At 48.4% G+C, this 18,020-nt stretch overlaps 3 protein-coding genes across 3 annotated transcripts in view; all 3 read left to right on the top strand.

Annotated features, from left to right (window-relative positions):
• Nucleotides 1-18,020, top strand: part of BNIPL (BCL2 interacting protein like) — a 276,141-nt gene that overhangs the window by 80,734 nt on the left and 177,387 nt on the right. The window lies entirely within an intron of this gene.
• On the top strand, nt 667-1,004 carry MLLT11 (MLLT11 transcription factor 7 cofactor). Its single transcript, XM_063145895.1, has one exon. It carries the CDS (start codon nt 668-670, stop codon nt 947-949), a length of 282 nt encoding a protein of 93 aa, XP_063001965.1. The 5' UTR covers nt 667; the 3' UTR covers nt 950-1,004.
• Nucleotides 5,122-18,020, top strand: part of GABPB2 (GA binding protein transcription factor subunit beta 2) — a 15,865-nt gene continuing 2,966 nt past the window's right edge. The window contains exons 1-7 of the mRNA XM_063145728.1: nt 5,122-5,315; nt 10,254-10,394; nt 12,501-12,668; nt 13,059-13,253; nt 15,204-15,354; nt 15,514-15,627; nt 17,920-18,020. The exon at nt 17,920-18,020 is cut by the window's right edge and continues 76 nt beyond it. Coding sequence (XP_063001798.1) covers nt 10,287-10,394; nt 12,501-12,668; nt 13,059-13,253; nt 15,204-15,354; nt 15,514-15,627; nt 17,920-18,020 — 837 coding nt within the window. The 5' untranslated portion in view covers nt 5,122-5,315; nt 10,254-10,286. The remainder of the gene's footprint in view (nt 5,316-10,253; nt 10,395-12,500; nt 12,669-13,058; nt 13,254-15,203; nt 15,355-15,513; nt 15,628-17,919) is intronic.

Genomic DNA, 18,020 nt, shown 5'->3' with positions numbered 1-18,020 from the left:
CTGGGTGACTTTGGGCCAGTCACAGACTCTCAGCCCAGCCTACCTCACAGGGTTGTTGTGAGGATAAAACGGAGAGGAGGAGGATTATGTATGCTGCCTTGGGTTCCTTGGAGGAAGAAAAGGTAGGATATAAATGTAATAAATAAATAAAATAAATATTTTTTTCATAACAAAAATGAATTAGGAGGGGAAATCGCAGATTTACGAACATAAGAGGAACCATGCTGGATCAGACTGAGGGTTTTATCAAGTCCAGCATTCTGTTCACGCAGTGGCTGACCAGCTGTTGATGAGAAACCCACTAGCAAGACATGGGTGTAACAGCACCCTCCCACCCATGATCCCCAGCAACTGGTGTTTATAGGCCCTGTTACAGGAGGTGGCACATAGCTATCAGGGCTAGTAGCCATGGACAGCCTTCTCCTCCAGGGATTTATCCAACCCCCTTTTAAAACCATCCAAATTGGGGGCCGTCACCGCACCTTGTGGCGGCGAGTTCCATAGTTTAACTCTGTGCTGTGTGAAAAAGGAAGCATGAAGAGCCGGGGGGTGGGGGGCATTTGGGCGTTTCCTCTGCCCAACGGTCACGTGGGAGCGTGACGGAAAGCTGAATAGGCCCCACTTCACGTTTCCCTGCCATTGCTCTCTTCTTTGTCCGCAGTGAGAGATGAGGGACACCGTCAACACCCAGTACGACTCCTTCCTTTACTGGAGGATGCCCATTCCGGAACTGGACCTGACCGAGCTGGAATGCCTGGGGCTGGCCGACATGGTAGCCTACAAGCCCAAGGGAGGCTACGGCAGCATCGCCGGAGCCCGGAAGAAACAGAACAACGGCATCTCGGACGGAGAAGACGATGAGGACCGGAGCCTTGTCCAGTTCAACAGCTTCAATTTCTGGAGGGCTCCGATTGCCAGTGTCAGCGCTTTCGACTTCGACCTCGTCTGATGCGGCTGAGCCTCCGTTTGTTAGCGTGACCAGCGTGAAGGCCGTTCCTTTGTCGCCCACCTCCCTCCCCATCCCCGAAATGTATTATCTATAGCGGTGTTTTCTTTCCAAGCACCCTGATGGCGCTCGTCGTGACGGCTCCCGAGAGGTTTTTCGTGATTGTTGTAGTTCCCTCGTCGTGCCCGTTCATCCGCAAGCATCCTTCTGTCTCTTAATCGGTCGCTGGGGAAACGGGATCGCCGCCCCGCGTCAGTGTGAATGTATTTTGTCAATCAGAGGGGCAGGCTACGGCCCAGCCGCAAAAGGTTTCGGCGTGGTGCATCCACCCAGGTTCCTGAAAGTAGCCGGAGCATGCCAGAAATAAACAGGCCGTTCCCCTTCCGGCTGTAAAATGACCCGAAGGGATGCCCCCGCTTGGAACCCATTGGGGGGGTTCGCAACTAGCGCCCTGCGAGTAAAATCCGGCCTGCCGGCATTTGGCCCGTTTTCTGCTTCTATGACTGTTCCTTCCTCCTGTTGTCCGTAGATCCCCTTCCAGCAGGAAAAGGGAAGGTTTTGAGAAGAATTGAGATATTTCATTGTGGGTGTTTTTTGGGGGGGTTCAATGCTCATTGTATGTGTTTCTTCCGGTTCTCCCCTCCCCAGCTCCTATTGATGGGGGGGGGGGAGGAGAGAAATAAGCAATGTAAATGTAGAGGGGGAGTAGAAGTGGAGGAAGGGGCAGAGCAGCAACAGCGCCGTTTCGGGTTTCCGTCGAAGAGCAAAGAAACGCCAGCAGAGGCATTGGAGCAAGACGCCTGTCGCAGTTGAAAATGTCAGCTCTCGGATGTATTCAAGATTAAACACACACACGCACACACACACACAAATCCCACTGCATTTGAACCGTGTTTGCTGTGGTTATTTCACGATCACCGGGAAAACAATCACAACTAGAAGGGCTCTTGAACCGCACAGCTCTGCCGGCGTCCCAATAGGGCCTTCCAAGTAGGGTGACCCTATGGAAAGGAGGACCGGGCTCCTGTGTCTTTCACAGTTGCGTAGAAAAGGGGAATTTCAGCAGGTGTACGCATGCAGCACCTGGTGAAATCCCCTCTTCATCGCAACAGTTAAAGCTGCAGGAGCTATACTAGAGTGACCCACCGCCATTCGTTTGGGAGTTTTGCAGGTTTGGCTCAGTTGCTGCTCCCATCGTAAAAGGCGTCAAGGCCTCTCCCGAGAGTGAACTGCAAGCAGAAAGGGTTCTGAGCGGAAAGAGGTTGGTGTTTTTTGACCCCGACCCTGCCCACCACGGAATGTGGCGCCCCCGAGTTTCTTAGAAATAGAATTTGGCCCTCGGGCAGAAAGAGGTCTGGCACACCCAGTGTGCAGTCTAAAACCTGGAGGGGGGTGACTGACTGTCCTCTTCTCCGTAAAATGGTGTTTCTGCAAGGTGTCAAACGTGGCTTCGTTTGGTTCCAGGACCAAGGGCAAGAGAGAGCCGAGAAGGCCACGCCGGGGTGTGTGGAAAACAGCCACAGTCCACGTCCCGTTACCGTTGAGGCGAAATCCGTTTTTATTATAAATCAACGGCACAAAGAGTTTGGATAGCATGGCTTCGTGACCTGACTTGCAATGGCTTTTTTGGGGGCAGGAGGCTCTCTGCCAGATGACGAAGAAACACATTTTTTGCCCGGAGGAATATGGAGCCGCCTTGCACATCCACGGAACCACAAAAACCCCTTGTGTGCTGGTCTGCCCCCTGCCCCACCTCTGTGCAACGGGCAGAATCACGTTCCTATGAACTCCCCACATTTCCCGGAGAGGGGTGGTGCCGTCCGGGCTTTAAGCTTCTTTCTGGATAGCTGCTTTGGGAGATGTTGTTATGGGGCGCTGGGGTCACATTTGGGTCTTCAAGCAGATAATCTGTTTGGGTAGGTGGGGCCAAAGCCAGCAGTAGGAGGGGCCAGAGCCAAAATGGGTGGACCCACATCTCTCTCTCTCTCTCTCTCTTTGTCACCACCTTCTCTCCCTCCGTCCAGCGGCTGCCAAGGGAGCAACAGATGGAACATGCTGAGGTCTGGACTGATCCCTTAAATCAGTCCGAGGGACAGAAGTTAGGGTGACCACATGAAAAGTTGGACAGGGCTCTTGTCTCTTTAACAGTCGTAGAGAAAAAGGGGATTTCATTTGTATGCATGCAGTACCTGGTGAAATTCCCTCTTCATCACAGCAGTTAAAGCTGCAGCAGCTCTGCCTTTTTTGTGCGTGGATCTGGCCACTTTAACGGAAGTTTCAGACCCAACTATTCCCTAGCTTTTAGCTGCATTTAAGGAAACATCTACCGTATTACAAGCCAACTTGAGCCTTTAGGAAACAGCCAAGCATACAATCATATATTTCTCTCTGACTTTCTGTCTCTCAAGATTCCCTAAGGTAGTTAGCGATAAGGTAATCTATTTATCTCACAACGCAACTTAACAAAGGCGGTACTAAAAATCAAAGAGCATGAAAGGACATCTTTCGACGGAAACAAGCCAGAGCCGAAATAACACTTTTTATTTGCTTGCCAAATTTTAAAATCAGACTTTCCCCAAACCGGCGCCCTCCGGCGGTGTCGGACAGCAGCTCCTATCCTGCCCAACTAGCCAGCTGGGGTAGATGGTAGTTGTAGTGCCACACATCTGGAGGACCGCCTGGCCGAGGAAGGCTGAATTAAAGCAGACGGCCTTTCAGTTGTAATGGTCAGACAGCCTTTCCTTCTTCGTCGCCCCGTGGATGGGGGAGGCCAGCAGAGAAGGCAAGCCCTCTCACAAATTACGGTTGCCCCCCCCAGGGATGGCACCGATTCAGAAAGTTAGCCGTAATTGCATTGCGGGATGTGTTGCCCAGTCATGCATCCCTGGGTAGGAGCATTTGACACAAGTGCAGCCGAAACGCACGCAAGGTCTCAAACCCAACCTTCTCCTTGACCCCAGAGCCGAAGAGGGGCCAAACGCATGGAAGAAAACGCACCGTGGGTCACACACTTTGCGAGTGTTTCGGGACGGAGGGATCCTAGCGCTAAGAATGCAAAGGCCCAGTGCAGCTTTTCCGCCTTTTCATCTGTAGCGGATTTTCCATGATAAGGAAAAAAGATAGAAGCAGTTTTGGAGAAGACACCGAAGGGTTGCAGGTTGGAAGATGGTGGTCCCATCTAGACCCCGGATAATTCCGTAGATGGGGGATGTGGTGATGGCATCATAAAAGCCTTATCAGGAGGCAACAGGGTTCTCAATTTTTTTTTTTTTTTTGTAGTTAAGGCTTTTATTATATGCTCTATGTTTATGGGTGCTTAGAACAGGCTGGGACCTCCCTGTGCCAAAGGAATTGAGAATTTCCCCTCTGGAATAATTGGCTTTTTTTGAGGGGGGAGCTGAGAAATACCCTAGTGAGGCTAGATCAAAGGTGGCAAGACCTGCATATGTGGTTGCACTCCAACTCCCATCAGCCACAGCCTGCAACATCTGGGAATGGGATCTTTCCATTAGGGTGCATTTCACATTATTATTATTATTATTATTATTATTATTATTTTATTTTATTTATTTATATAGCACCATCAATGTACATGGTGCTGTACAGATATTTCTATTTAAATGAGCGTGCTCTCTAAATTTGCATAAATGCATATAAATTATCATATGCAAATCTGTTTACTGCAACCTCAAAGCTTCCACTGCAAATATAGGCGGACAATAGAGTCGCCGAGGGGTAGAACGGCTCAGTTTTACCACTGAGACGCCGAGGGGTAGAGCGTCCGAGACGTCGGCTGGGCCTCTCCATCTGTGGGAGCGAGCGCCCTTGAAGCCTGGGCGGCCAACACGGCGCCTCGTCAGTTTAACCATAGAGGTTCGGAGGGCTAGAGCGCCCATTTCGCCACAGAGATGACGAAGGATAGAGCGACGCACCTCCGCGCTCATATACAGACACAAACATCAAGGGAACCTCCAGGATGGATTTCCGCTTATACCGGAAGTCCAACGTGTGTCACCCTCAGTGCTTTCCCCTTCCCTTCATCCCTAGGCTTCAGCCTAAACTGAGGGACACTTCCGGGTCCGCCATTTTGTCTCCCTCCTTCCTCTTCCGCGCCGAGAGGGGGAGGGGCGCCACCGTTTGAAAACAAACCTATTTTTTTGGGGAAAATATTAAATATTAATATTATATTAATCCTTTTAATTTTTGAAAAAGTTTTTAAAAAAACCCGTAAGGAATTTTTAAAATTATTTTTAATTTTTTTTGGGGGTGGGGGGGGAAGCAAGAGAGATGCTGACAAGAAGTTAACTCCAAAAAAAGAAGATAAAAAGCGAAACCCCAAACGTGGCGACCCCCCCTCCGCCTCTGAGGGGTGAGTCTGGGGCTGAATTGGGGTGGGGGGGCGGCAGGGGTGTTGGGGGGGGCAGCAAGGTGGGGAGGGGGCATTTGGGGGCGTGAGGGAGGGTGGGGGGGTGTATTTGGGGGGAGCTTGAAAAGGGGGGGCGAGAGAGAGAGAAAAAAAAAGCCCCCCTCGAATTTGGGATGGGGGGTGAGATTTAGAGGGGGGGGAGAAAGAAAGAGACCCCTTTTACTTGGGGGGGTAAATTTGGGGGGGATTTATTTATAAAAATGGGGGGGATTTATTTGCCCCCCCGGGGGGGGTCCCGTCTCTATGGGGGGGGGGGAGAGATAGAAAGAAAGCACAGAATATATATTTCCATTAATATATTTAATACCATATATTTCAATGGCAAACGTTTACATCCACTGTGTGTCCATGTTATATTCTCTGGGTTGGATCCAGACTTGGGACCATACTTAAGAGTAGACCCATTGACATCAATGGGATGTAAGGCAGTCATCAGGACGAGCTGGGCTCCCATTGGCTTCAATGGATTGGTCTCCTGTCAATACGGCCGAAGCTTATTATATATCTATTTTTCTACATATGTATATATTTCTCCCCTTTTCTCTCTCTCTTTTTCTATTTCTTAGGCAGAGTATAAGTTGAAGTTTGATGGATTATTATTATGACTATTATATTTATTTCTTTATTTCTCACCTTTTGTCCAATGCTGGGCCTCAAGACGGCATTACAGAATTTAAAACTTATTATTATTATTATTATTTTTTATATAGCACCATCAATGTACATGGTGCTGTACAGAGTAAAACAGTAAATAGCAAGACCCTGCCGCATAAAACCTATAAATAGAGATATACAAAAGCTAAAACGGTATTAAACACGGTCCAATATTATCCGGCGATTCCATAAAAATTGAAGAAAGAGGGATATTTATTATTTATTTATTTATTACATTTCTATACGGCCCAATAGCCGAAGCTCTCTGGGCGGTTCACAAAATTTAAAACCATAATAAAACAACCAACCAACGCACAAATACAAAATACAGTATAAAAAGCACAACCGGGATAAAAAACCACGCAGCAAAATTGATATAAAATTAAAATACAGAGTTAAAACAGTAAAATTTAAATTTAAGTTAAAATTAAATGTTAAAATACTGAGAGAATAAAATATTAGAGGAATATTAGAGGAATATTAGAGAGATATTAGAGGAATTTACGCTGTACTTTTGAGCGCACGGTTGAGCGTTTTTGCCTTCCCCATCCTACTGCCCTCTAGTTGTGTTGGACTACCGGGGATGCTGGGAACTGTAGTTCACCCATCTGGAGGGCACAAAGTTTGGGCAGGCGGCCGTACACTCCTAAAACGTACCATTTCAAATTAAACCGCAATTATTATGCATACACTTACCTGGGAGTAAGTCCCACTGAATTCGGTGTGGTTTACTTCTGAGTAAGACATGTTTAGGATGGTACTGAAAATCAATAAAACAATCAGTAGGACAATATTGTTGTGAAATCATTCACTGTTATCAGTAGGTTCATTTAAAGGGAAGACATTGTCAGTTTCATAGGGTGAACATATTTGCAGGAATGATGGCTAAAGCTGTTCACATTCTAAACGTTTCCTTTCCCCGTGTTTTATTTTCCACTTTAAACAAACAAACCTGCTTTTTGCTTGTCATCCCCGCCTGGTCTCTTACTGTTTTCATTGTGGGAAGTGATCAAACAGGAAACAGACCAGACTGTTTCCACTAAAAGTACTTATCACTTAAATTGAGCAACAAGTAATAATTTGTAAATAATTCACTTTGTAGACGGTAAGACTGGAAGGGAAGGGCTGGCACCGTTTTCTTTATGGAAAATAAACAAATACATCTATCAAAAATAGACAGAAATATTGTATTACATTTCTCTGTCCGCTAACAGTGATTATTCTGAATGCATAAATTGACCCTTGGTCTGGTGAGCTTTTGCTCCCAATAGCATCTTCCACTCCAGTTGTTTTGTTCCACAACTCCTATCATCCCTGACTACTTGGGCATGCTGGCTGGGGCTGATGGGAGTTGTACTCCAACAACACACGCAGTGCGCCACATTTGTGAAGTCTCTATGTGCGTAAACAGGCACTTGGTTGGTTGGGAGGAAGTTTGCAGCCTGATCCAATTCACAATTACTTAAGTGAGCAAAATACTACAGTCTGTTGCCCTCCAGATATTTTGGACTCCAACTTCCATTATCCCCACCAGCAGGGCCAGTGGTAAATGATGGAAGTTGTCGTCCGAAGCATCTGGGGAGCACCAGTAGGAAATCAGTAGGACTGCTCAATTTATCCATAGAATCATAGAATCATAGAATAGCAGAGTTGGAAGGGGCCTACAAGGCCATTGAGTCTAACCCCCTGCTCAGTGCAGGAATCCACCCTAAAGCATCCCTGACAGATGGTTGTCCAGCTGCCTCTTATTTTACTTATTTAAAATATTTTGTAACCTGGCTTTCAGTTCGCCAAGGCGGCTTATGATATTACAAAATTACAATTTGAACAAAAAACATGAATTGCAATTAAACACACACACCACCAGCAGCTAAGTTTTTTAAGCACCAAATGCAGAGTGGAATAAATGTTTTTGATTTTTTTAAAGCTAGCTGTGAATGAGGCCCACGCATATCTCCCTGGAGAGGGTATTCCAAAGGGGGGGGGCAGCCACCACTGAGACCCTGCCGGCCTAATGGCTCTTGCTGGTGGGTTTTGCTGTAAGACATTGGCCTCTTTGTATCACAGACCTGTGCTCAAGCTCTTACCTTATGCCTCTCTTACCTGTGGCTACGGTTAGTTCAGAAACTTAAACTGGTACAAAATATGTCAGCCAGGTTGGTCTCCGGGACATCCTGAGGAGACCAACCATTGAGGGGAGACATGATAGCACTCTTCAAATACTTAAAAGGTTGTCACACAGAGGAGGGCCAGGATCTCTTCTCGATCCTCCCAGAGTACAGGACACGAAATAACGGGCTCATGTTAAAGGAAGCCAGATTCCGGCTGGACGTCAGGAAAAACTTCTGACTGTTAGAGCAGTACGACAATGGAACCAGTTACCTAGGCAGGTTGTGGGCTCTCCCACGTTAGAGGCCTTCAAGAGGCATCTGGACAACCATCTGTCAGGGATGCTTTAGGGTGGATTCCTGCATTGAGCAGGGGGTTGGACTCGATGGCCTTGTAGGCCCCTTCCAACTCTGCTATTCTATGATTCTATGATCATATTACATGAGTTTTAAAACCTTTGCACGGGTTGCCGGTTCCTTTGCGGGCAAAATATAACGTGCTGGTTTCAGGCCCTACCTGGTCTAGGTCCAAGGTACCATAGAGACCTTCTAAGTTCCAGCCCACCCCTTAAGATTCTCAGAGGGTCCTTTGCTGCGACAGCCTGATGTAGGATTGGCAGCCCCACGCCACAGGGCCTTTTCCTTCGCCGCCCCTCACCTGTGGAATGACCTGCCGGTTGAAATGAACCGGCTGACTTCTTTGAATATCTTTAAGCAGGCATCGAAGACTCTATTATTCCGGCAGGCCTCCCCCTTATGTACCATATTTCTTCGATTCAAAGACGCCATCGATTGTGAGACGCCCACTAATTTCAGTACCGCCAAGAGGAAAAAAGCTTTGATTCTAAGAAATAATAAACGCACTGCGATTCTAAGACGCGCCCCGTTTTTAGAGACGTTTATACGGGGGGAAAAGTGCGACTTAGAATCGAAGAAATACGGTATTATTTTTATACTGTGTGGTTGTATTTGCCTTTTAAAATTGGTTTGAACGTTTTTTTCCCCCTGCCTTGCATTGATTGTTTTGTCTTGTTTAAATTGTGTAAACTTTCTATGCCACCTAGAGTATTTTAGGATATAAATTGAATAAGTAATAATAAATGGTTATGTGAGGGCCGGAGCATGGAATAACAGCCACATCTCGTTTTCAAATAACTGCGGCTGTTGTCTTGCAACCGAAAAACCAGGGTTGTCTCAAGACCCCCCAGAACCCTTTCCACCTTGTCGGGTCCCAGTGTGGGCCACAGCCCAACTTACCATATCCTGTACAAATGATGGAAGCGTCTTCAGGACCAGGAAACGATACCAAAGGGACTAACCAATCCGTGGTTGTGTACCATGGTGTCGCCCTCTCCTCCATCCACAAGCCAGCGTTCCTTAACCAGGTGCCCTCCAGAGGGGTTGGACTACAACTCCCAGCATCCAACCCATCTGGAAGGTACCAGGTTGGGGAAAGCGGACTGAAATGAAAGGCACTGCACCACTCCGCAGTTTGGCAGTATTTGTCACAGTAGATGTTTGGGACCACTATATTTAGAATCATAGAATCATAGAATAGCAGAGTTGGAAGGGGCCTACAAGGCCATCTAGTCCAACCCCCTGCTCAATGCAGGAATCCACCCTAAAGCATCCCCGACAGATGCTTGTCCAGCTGCCTCTTGAAGGCCTCTAGTGTGGGAGAGCCCACCACCTCCCTAGGTAACTGATTCCACCGTCGCACTGCTCTAACAGTCAGGAAGTTTTTCCTGATGTCCAGCCGGAATCTGGCTTCCTTTAACTTGAGCCCGTTATTCCGTGTCCTGCACTCTGGGAGGATCGAGAAGAGATCCTGGCCCTCCTCTGTGTGACAACCTTTGAAGTATTTGAAGAGTGCTCTCATGTCTCCCCTCAATCTTCTCTTCTCCAGGCTAAACATGCCCAGTTCTTTCAGTCTCTCTTCATAGGGCAGTGTACCCCTGAATACTGGGTGAAGGAGGGGGTGTTGGCCTTTACCCCTCGCATGGGGGGCTCCCCAGAGTGCCAAAATCCAGAGTGCGATTTCCGAGCATTTGCTGAACGGAGCGCCCACTGGAGTTTGATGTTCCAAATCATGCGAGGTCTTTTCCTGCCTCACCTCCAGATCTTTTGAAATCATCCGCTCCCATGTATAAAGATGTCACTGGTGGACCTGGGGAAGAGATTGCTAGAAGCGGCACGCAAAGGCCAAGATGACGAAGTCCGGACGCTGATGGCCAATGGCGCGCCGTTCACCACGGACTGGGTACGTCTGGCGTGGCGGGGCAGGGAAGAAAAGGGGGAGAGGGTTCTCCCGCTGAAACCATGGCGACTGATTGAGAGAATTATGGTCTGTGCATGTGCACCTAAACAAATAACTGTGCTCATCTAAACGGTATCATTCACACCTGCAGCGGAGGACCTTGCTGGTTGGGCTGCGACCTGAGGATCGCCATTTGGCGATAACCCGGAACCGGGCCTTCTCCGTGGTGGCACCCACCCCTGAACTTCTCTCTTCCCCCTCCCCCAGTATTTGGGAGGTGACAGATGTGGTTCTTTACCCAGGTCTTCCCTGAATGATTGCACCACCCTGTTTGTTTTCTAATTGTGGTATTTTATGTGGCTTTAATGTTTTCATGCTAGATTCTGACTTCTGCAGGCAATCTATTGCTCCCAAGATAGTTTGGACTACAGCTCCCATAAGCCCCGATTTCCAGGGATTGTAGAAGTGGTAGTTTAGAACATTTAGAGGGCATCAGTTTTGCCTGTCCCTACGCTATGTTCACTGTAAGCTCATTCTCTTGATTTTGGATCCTTACATAGCCAAAAAGGCCCTGGCCATAAACCAGTCTCAGCAGAGAGCATTCAGAGGCCAGGGGATGCAACAGAAAAGGCCCTGCTTGTTCCGGAAGTGGGTTCCAGCTGAGGGGAGGCTGATGGCTCCGAATTTGGTGGGTCTGTGTTGCATTTTGGGATTCAGTCAAAATCAGTCAGAACTCTGAAGGTGCTGTCCAAGGCACCGAACCCATTTGGGGATAGGAGTCTGCACCTGTGGTTAGTGCCTTTAGAGTTCCAGCTGGTTCTGGCTGAAACAGGAGCCGCCACACTCCGCTGTTCTAGCTTTGTGGAGGGATTGCAGTTCAATGGCCGAGCACCTTCCTTTGCATACAAACACTCTCAGGATCAGTCCCCTGGCATCTCCAGTTTAAAGGATTGCCACCCATACAGCTGTGGGAAAGCCGCTACTGGTTCAGGACAAGCCATACTGGGCTAGAGATGTCAAATTTCCGGAAATTTTGAAGCCATGGGGGGCAGGGGGGGAACGGTTTCCCCCCTGGGTTTTTTTAGGGGCGGAAAAGCAGAAATTTTCAGAAAAATTGGAAAAAAATACAATATTAGCACTTGCTTGTCCTCGGTGCACAGAAATTGTAATAATCTGATACTGTACATAGTTTTTAGAAATCATCCCGAAAAGTAACTACGTGAACACCTTATTTATTTATTTATTTATTTGGAATATTTATATACTGCTCCCCATTGAAAAATTTCGGAGCGGTGTACAAGGTAAAATGAAAATGAAAACGGAATAAAACAGTTAAAACAAAATTTTAAAAGAAGCAAAAACAGAAATCCAAGGCTGCATGTTAAAGAAAGGCTTCTTGGAATAAAGATGTTTTCAGGAGGCGCCGAAAGGAGTACAAGGTTGGAGCCTGCCTGACCTCCAGAGGCAGGGAATTCCACAGGAATTATCTTAAACATTTTATTCATACAAAATAAAACATTACACAATCCATTTTTCTTCATTTTTTTTTCAATTTATCAGAAAAAGACCCCCCCCCCAAAAAAAAGGCTTTGGAAAACCCCAGAAAACTTCCTGGTTTTTTCACATCTCTATCCTGGGCTATACAGATCCATTGTCTATACAGACCCTGGGCTCATTGCAGACCTTAACTCTCAAATGCTGTTCGGAGCCCTGAATGAAAAACTCCCAAAGAATTTGCTTTAGGAAGAGTGGCCGCTCCATCCTCCAATGGGTCTCTGCGTTCTAGCTTTACTACATAGTAGGCCGGTGTCCTCAAACCCATGCCTTCCTCCTTTTACCCGTCCAGACTAAAATAGAGAGGGGTGTGGGGTTGACTGAGTTGGAACAGCCCCTGGGTCGGCAGGTGATGCATCCACAGGGCCTGCCGCACCACCAGAGCCCTGGACTTTGACGTCGAGAGAGCGCCATGTTGAAAGTGACACTGCTTCTCCGGAACTGTAGATTAGGCGGTTTCTGTCTAAAGGCAAGCAAGGGTTACTCAGTGTAGCTAAGCAAGGTGGACATGGCCAGGGACAAGGAGGTAACTCTTCCGTTTTGTGGTCCCAACAGCTGGGAACGTCGCCCCTCCACCTCGCCGCCCAGTACGGTCACTACTCCACAGCCGAAGTTCTGCTCCGGGCAGGAGTGAGCCGTGACGCTCGAACCAAAGTCGACAGGACGCCGCTGCACATGGCCGCCGCTGACGGACACTCGCACATCGTCGAGCTTCTGATCAGGGTAAGCGAGGCTCCGTCACGGACGGATTAAAAGTGTAAAATAGGCGGTGTTGAAAAAAAGCCAAACCCGGGCACCCGCTCTTAGTTTCAACACGTGCAGAGTTAAAACTTGGAAGGCGTCCTGTAGCAGCGCTGAAAACGACAAGGTTATCCACCATTTCCTCTCGCTTGCAGAAGGTTTGCCGTCCCCGTTTGCCTGTACGCCCAACTCTGCTGCCCCTGTGGCATCCACGTAGCCCGTGGCAGCAGACCGCTATAGGTGTGTTACTGTGACTTGACCGCGGAAGTGTCTCGGCAAAAGTTGAAATCCGCACGGAACACTTCCTCCGTAGTCACAATCTCCACCTCTTAAACTCCGTTTGGGCCAACCCCGCTCTTTTCTGCTTGCCAGAACGGGGCCGACATCAACGCCAAGGACATGCTGAAGATGACGGCCTTGCACTGGGCGACGGAACACAACCACCGGGAGGTCGTCGAGCTGCTGGTGAAATACGGGGCCGACGTCCACGCCTTCAGCAAGTTCGACAAATCCGCCTTCGACGTCGCTTTGGACAAGAACAACGCGGAGACCTTGATGATACTCCAGGTTGGGATCAAACATGGCCTTTGAGTCATAGAATCACAAAATAGTAGAGTTGGAAGGGGCCTCTAAGGCCATCGAGTGCAACCCCCTGCTCAGTGGAGGAATCCACCCTAAAGCATCCCTGACAGGTGGTTGTCCAGCTGCCTCTTGAAGGCCTCTAGCGGGGGAGAGCCCACAGCCTCCCTAGGTAACTGGTTCCATTGTCGTACTGCTCTAACAGTCAGGGTGTTTTTCCTGATGTTTTGCCATACTGCTCTAACAGTCACTTAGGGTAACTGTTCCCTAGGTAACTGGTTCCACAGTCGTACTGCTCTAACCGTCAGGACGTTTTTCCTGATGTCCAGCCGGAATCTGGCTTCCTGTCACTTGAGCCCATTATTCCGTGTCCTGCACTCTAGGAGGATCAAGAAGCGATCCTGGCCCTCCTCTGTGTGACAACCTTTCAAGAACTTGAAGGGTGCTATCGTGTCTCCCCTCAGCTTTCTCTTCTCCAGGCTCAACATGCCCAGTTCTTTCAGTCTCTCCTCATAGGGCTTTGTTTCCAGGCCCCTGATCATCCTGGTTGCCCTCCTCCGAACCCCCTCCAGTTTGGGCTCCTGACTTTGTAGCTGCAGCTGCAGGCAGTTTCACTCAGTTCATCCCACCATCTTGTGCAGAAACCTGCCTTCCTTGGGAATCTCCAGCTTAAAAAATCCCTCCCTGCCCCATGGGTGGAAAGAGGCAGAATGAGGCCAGATGTTCTCTCCACGAGGTCTGCAGTTCAGATAGATCCATAACATCTGGTCAAACATTTGGACTTTTCTATTGATTTGTTGACTTCATTTCCATAGTGCCCGATAGCTGAAGTGCACTGGGTGGGTCACAAGAATTAAAACCCTAAAATGCGACAGTTTTTATTTATTTATTTATTACATTTTTATACCGCCCAATAGCCGAAGTTCTCTGGCCGGTTCACAAAAATTATAGTTATAGTTATAAAATTAAACCACAATATAAAACCCCGGTATAAATGTACAACCAGTATAAAACCAAGCAGCAACGCAGATATTTAAAATACCGATTTAAAACAGCAAGTCTATTTATTTATTTATTGCATTTTTATACTGCCCAATAGAATCATAGAATCATAGAATAGTAGAGTTGGAAAGGGCCTAGAAGGCCATGTCATGTTCAGAAGACACTTTAAACCACAGCTTTAACTACAGTGAATAAGGCTTTTTGCTTTACTCACCATGGTTAAAGCCATGGTTTAAGGTGTCTTCTGAACACAGCCTGGCTTTCTGGCTTAATCACCGTGGTTAAAGCTGTGGTTTAAGGTGTCTTCTGAACACAGCCTGGCTTTCTGGCTTAATCACTGTGGTTAAAGCTGTGGTTTAAGGTGTCTTCTGAACACAGCCTGGCTTTCTGGCTTAACCACTGTGGTTAAAGCCATGGTTTAAGGTGTCTTCTGAACACAGCCCGGCTTTTTTGCTTTATTCACTGTGGTTAAAGCCATGGTTTAAGGTGTCTTCTGAACACAGCCCGGCTTTCTGGCTTAACCACCGTGCTTAAAGCCATGGTTTAAGTTGTCTTCTGAACGGGGCCACCAACTGAATTCCTATTAGTGAAGATGCCTGGCAAACTTCCCTTGGGAAGTTCTTGCGCAGTCTAAGTGCCACCACCATGAAGGTCTCGTCGGGAAAGTCCGGGAGACGTTGGTCCATAAAATGCCCTGCTCCTAGACCGTTTTCCAGAGCCACGATAATGCCAAGCTCACACATAGCCATGATCATTCCAGCCCTGAGGGACTGGCTCCTAAAAATACGGCACTGGTACCTCTGGGTTTCATTCTTTCCCCCCCGACGCAGAATTGCGTCAAGACCCCAAGGAGGTGAGGATCCAACAACGATGAGAAGTCCGGAGCTGTTTTTTGGCAAGTGTAGGAAAAGGACTAACGGCGTTTCTCTTCCTTAGGAAGCGATGCAGAACCAGGTCAACCCCAGCCCGGAGAGAGCCAACCGAGTGCCAAGGTCCGTGACGGTCGGCCAGCCGTTTATCCTGGCCTCGGGCGAGGTGCTGAGTTTGGCCAGCATCGTGTCCTCTGCAAACACGAAAACGACCTCAGGTAAAGGACCCTGCAAACGTGGCGCCGCCTTGCTTCTTCCCAAATGTTGCTGATGATGGCACAGAATGTCAGGAGGGGGCTAATTCTCCTACTAAAACGCCTCTCCCCTCCTGGAAAATCCCCGTTAACGCGTTTTGCTCTCTGTCTTCCCCTGAGCAGGCGATTCCCACGTCTCCACGGTGCAGTTTTCAAACTCAACGACTTCAGTTCTTGCCGCGCTGGCGGCCATAGCAGAAGCCTCCGGCCCGCTCTCCAATTCAAACAGAGCTCCGGGTAAGCTAAAAGGAATCTTGACAGTGGCCACCAGGGCGGCGGCGGTGGTGGTGGTGGGACGCCAACAAGAGCCCTTGAGATGAATGGGGAGGCATTTCTAAGCAACCGACAATGCTGTAAAACTCGCCGGCAGCCTTCCGGCCTCTCCTGACAGCAACTGGAAAGCGGAGTTGGCTTCACGACTGGCAAAACGTTTTCGTTTTTTTGCCAGCCCTGAGTGCGATTTCAGCTGTTTTTCTGTGCAGTGTTGAATCGCGGCGATATTGAAGCAGAGGACCCCAACGGGGGTGGTGAAATCATGTCCTAAATGACATAGAATCATAGAATCATAGAATAGCAGAGTTGGAAGGGGCCTACAAGGCCATCTAGTCCAACCCCCTGCTCAATGCAGGAATCCACCCTAAAGCACCCCTGACAGATATTGTCCAGCTGCCTCTTGAAGGCCTCTAGTGTGGGAGAGCCCACAACCTCCCTAGGTAACTGGTTCCATTGTCGTACTGCTCTAACAGTCAGGAAGTTTTTCCTGATGTCCAGCTGGAATCTGGCTTCCTTTAACTTGAGCCCGTTATTTCGTGTCCTGCACTCTGGGAGGATCGAGAAGAGATCCTGGCCCTCCTCTGTGTGACCACCTTTTAAGTATTTGAAGAGTGCTCTCATGTCTCCCCTCCATCTTCTCTTCTCCAGGCTAAACATGCCCAGTTCTTTCAGTCTCTCCTCATAGGGCTTTGTTTCCAGACCCCTGATCATCCTGGTTGCCCTCCTCTGAACACGCTCCAGTTTGTCTGCGTCCTTCTTGAATTGTGGAGCCCAGAACTGGATGCAATACTCTAGATGAGGCCTAACCAGGGCCGAATAGAGAGGAACCAGGACCTCACGCGATTTGGAAGCTGTACTTCTATTAATGCAGCCCCAAATAGCATTTGCCTTTCTTGCAGCCATATCGCACTGTTGGCTCATATTCCGCTTGCGATCTACAACAATTCCAAGATCCTTCTCGTTTGTAGTATTGCTGAGCCAAGTATCCCCATCTTGTAACTGTGCCTTTGGTTTCTATTTCCCAAATGTAGAACTTGGCCTTTATCCCTATTAAATTTCATCCTGTTGTTTTCAGCCCAGCACTCCAGCCTATCAAGATCACTTTGAAGTTTGTTTCTGTCTTCCAGGGTATTAGCTATCCCACCCAATTTTGTGTCATCTGCAAATTTGATCAGCGTTCCCTGCACCTCCTCATCCAAATCATTAATAAAAATGTTGAAGAGCACTGGGCCCAGGACTGAGCCCTGCGGCACCCCACTCGTTGCCTCTCCCCAGTTTGAGAAGGTTCCGTTGATAAGTACTCTTTGAGTCCGATTCTGTAGCCAACTGTGAACCCACCTAATAGTTGTTCCATCTAGCCCACTTTTAGCTAGTTTGTTAATCAGAATGTCATGGGGCACTTTGTCGAAAGCTTTGCTGAAGTCAAGATATATGACTTGTAGATATATGTAGATATATGTGATATATGTGCAGCCCCTCTGATTCTTCTAGAAAGGGAGCAAGCGAGTCCTTAAGGTGCCCCGTTCTGTGTTTTCTCTGCCGCCGTGAGGTGTAGTAGTTTCAAAAAATGAAGAAAACCTGACATTCCCAAGCCAGTTTCCACAGATGTGGTAAAACCTGCAGCCGTGTTGTAAACCACATAGCAAACACCCAGGGCTGGTTTATTTATTTATTTATCATATTTATACCCCGCTCCTCAGCCAAAAAAGGCTCTCAGAGCGGCTTACACTTAGCAAAAAAGACAGTCCCTGCCCTCAGGCTTACAGTCTAATAAAGACATGACACACAAGGAACAGGAGTTCAGGAGGGAGGGAGGGGGGGGAGGAGAGAGAGAGAGAGAGAGAGAGTCCAACAGGAGCAGGCCATGATGTTTCTTCTGCCTGCTCCTGTCCCTTTGCTCTTTCTTCTTCCCCACAGGGCCAGGATGACAGTTTGCCCTGTGGCGGTGGGGGAAGAGTCCAACAAGAGCAGGCCATGATGTTTCTTCTGCCTGCTCCTGTCCCTTTGCTCTTTCTTCTTCCCCACAGGGCCAGGATGACAGTTTGCCCTGTGGCGGTGGGGGAAGAGTCCAACAAGAGCAGGCCATGATGTTTCTTCTGCCTGCTCCTGTCCCCTTGCTCTTTCTTCTTCCCCACAGGGCCAGGATGACAGTTTGCCCTGGTTCTGCTCGCCCCCTGAACAGAACTTGATTTAGTTCATTCGCTCTGCTGTAGTGTGTTGAATGAAAAACCGAGCGTTTGCTTTGGGCTTTTGCAGCCATCACGGAGGAAGTCGTGGAAACCGCTTCCATGGATTCCCCCCTCCAGCACGCCATCAGCAGCGGGGGCCAGCGCGTTATCACGATTGTGACCGACGGC

This window comes from Elgaria multicarinata, chromosome 21 (assembly GCF_023053635.1).
Source record: "Elgaria multicarinata webbii isolate HBS135686 ecotype San Diego chromosome 21, rElgMul1.1.pri, whole genome shotgun sequence".
In the NCBI taxonomy this organism is placed as follows: Eukaryota; Metazoa; Chordata; class Lepidosauria; order Squamata; family Anguidae; genus Elgaria; species Elgaria multicarinata.
The sequence above is the reverse complement of the archived record's forward strand: the minus strand, read 5'-3'. Positions and strand labels throughout refer to the sequence as shown.

Excerpts from the sequence above, each read along its gene's own strand:
- MLLT11 (XM_063145895.1), top strand. The coding sequence starts at position 668 with ATGAGGGACACCGTCAACACCCAGTACGACTCCTTCCTTTACTGGAGG.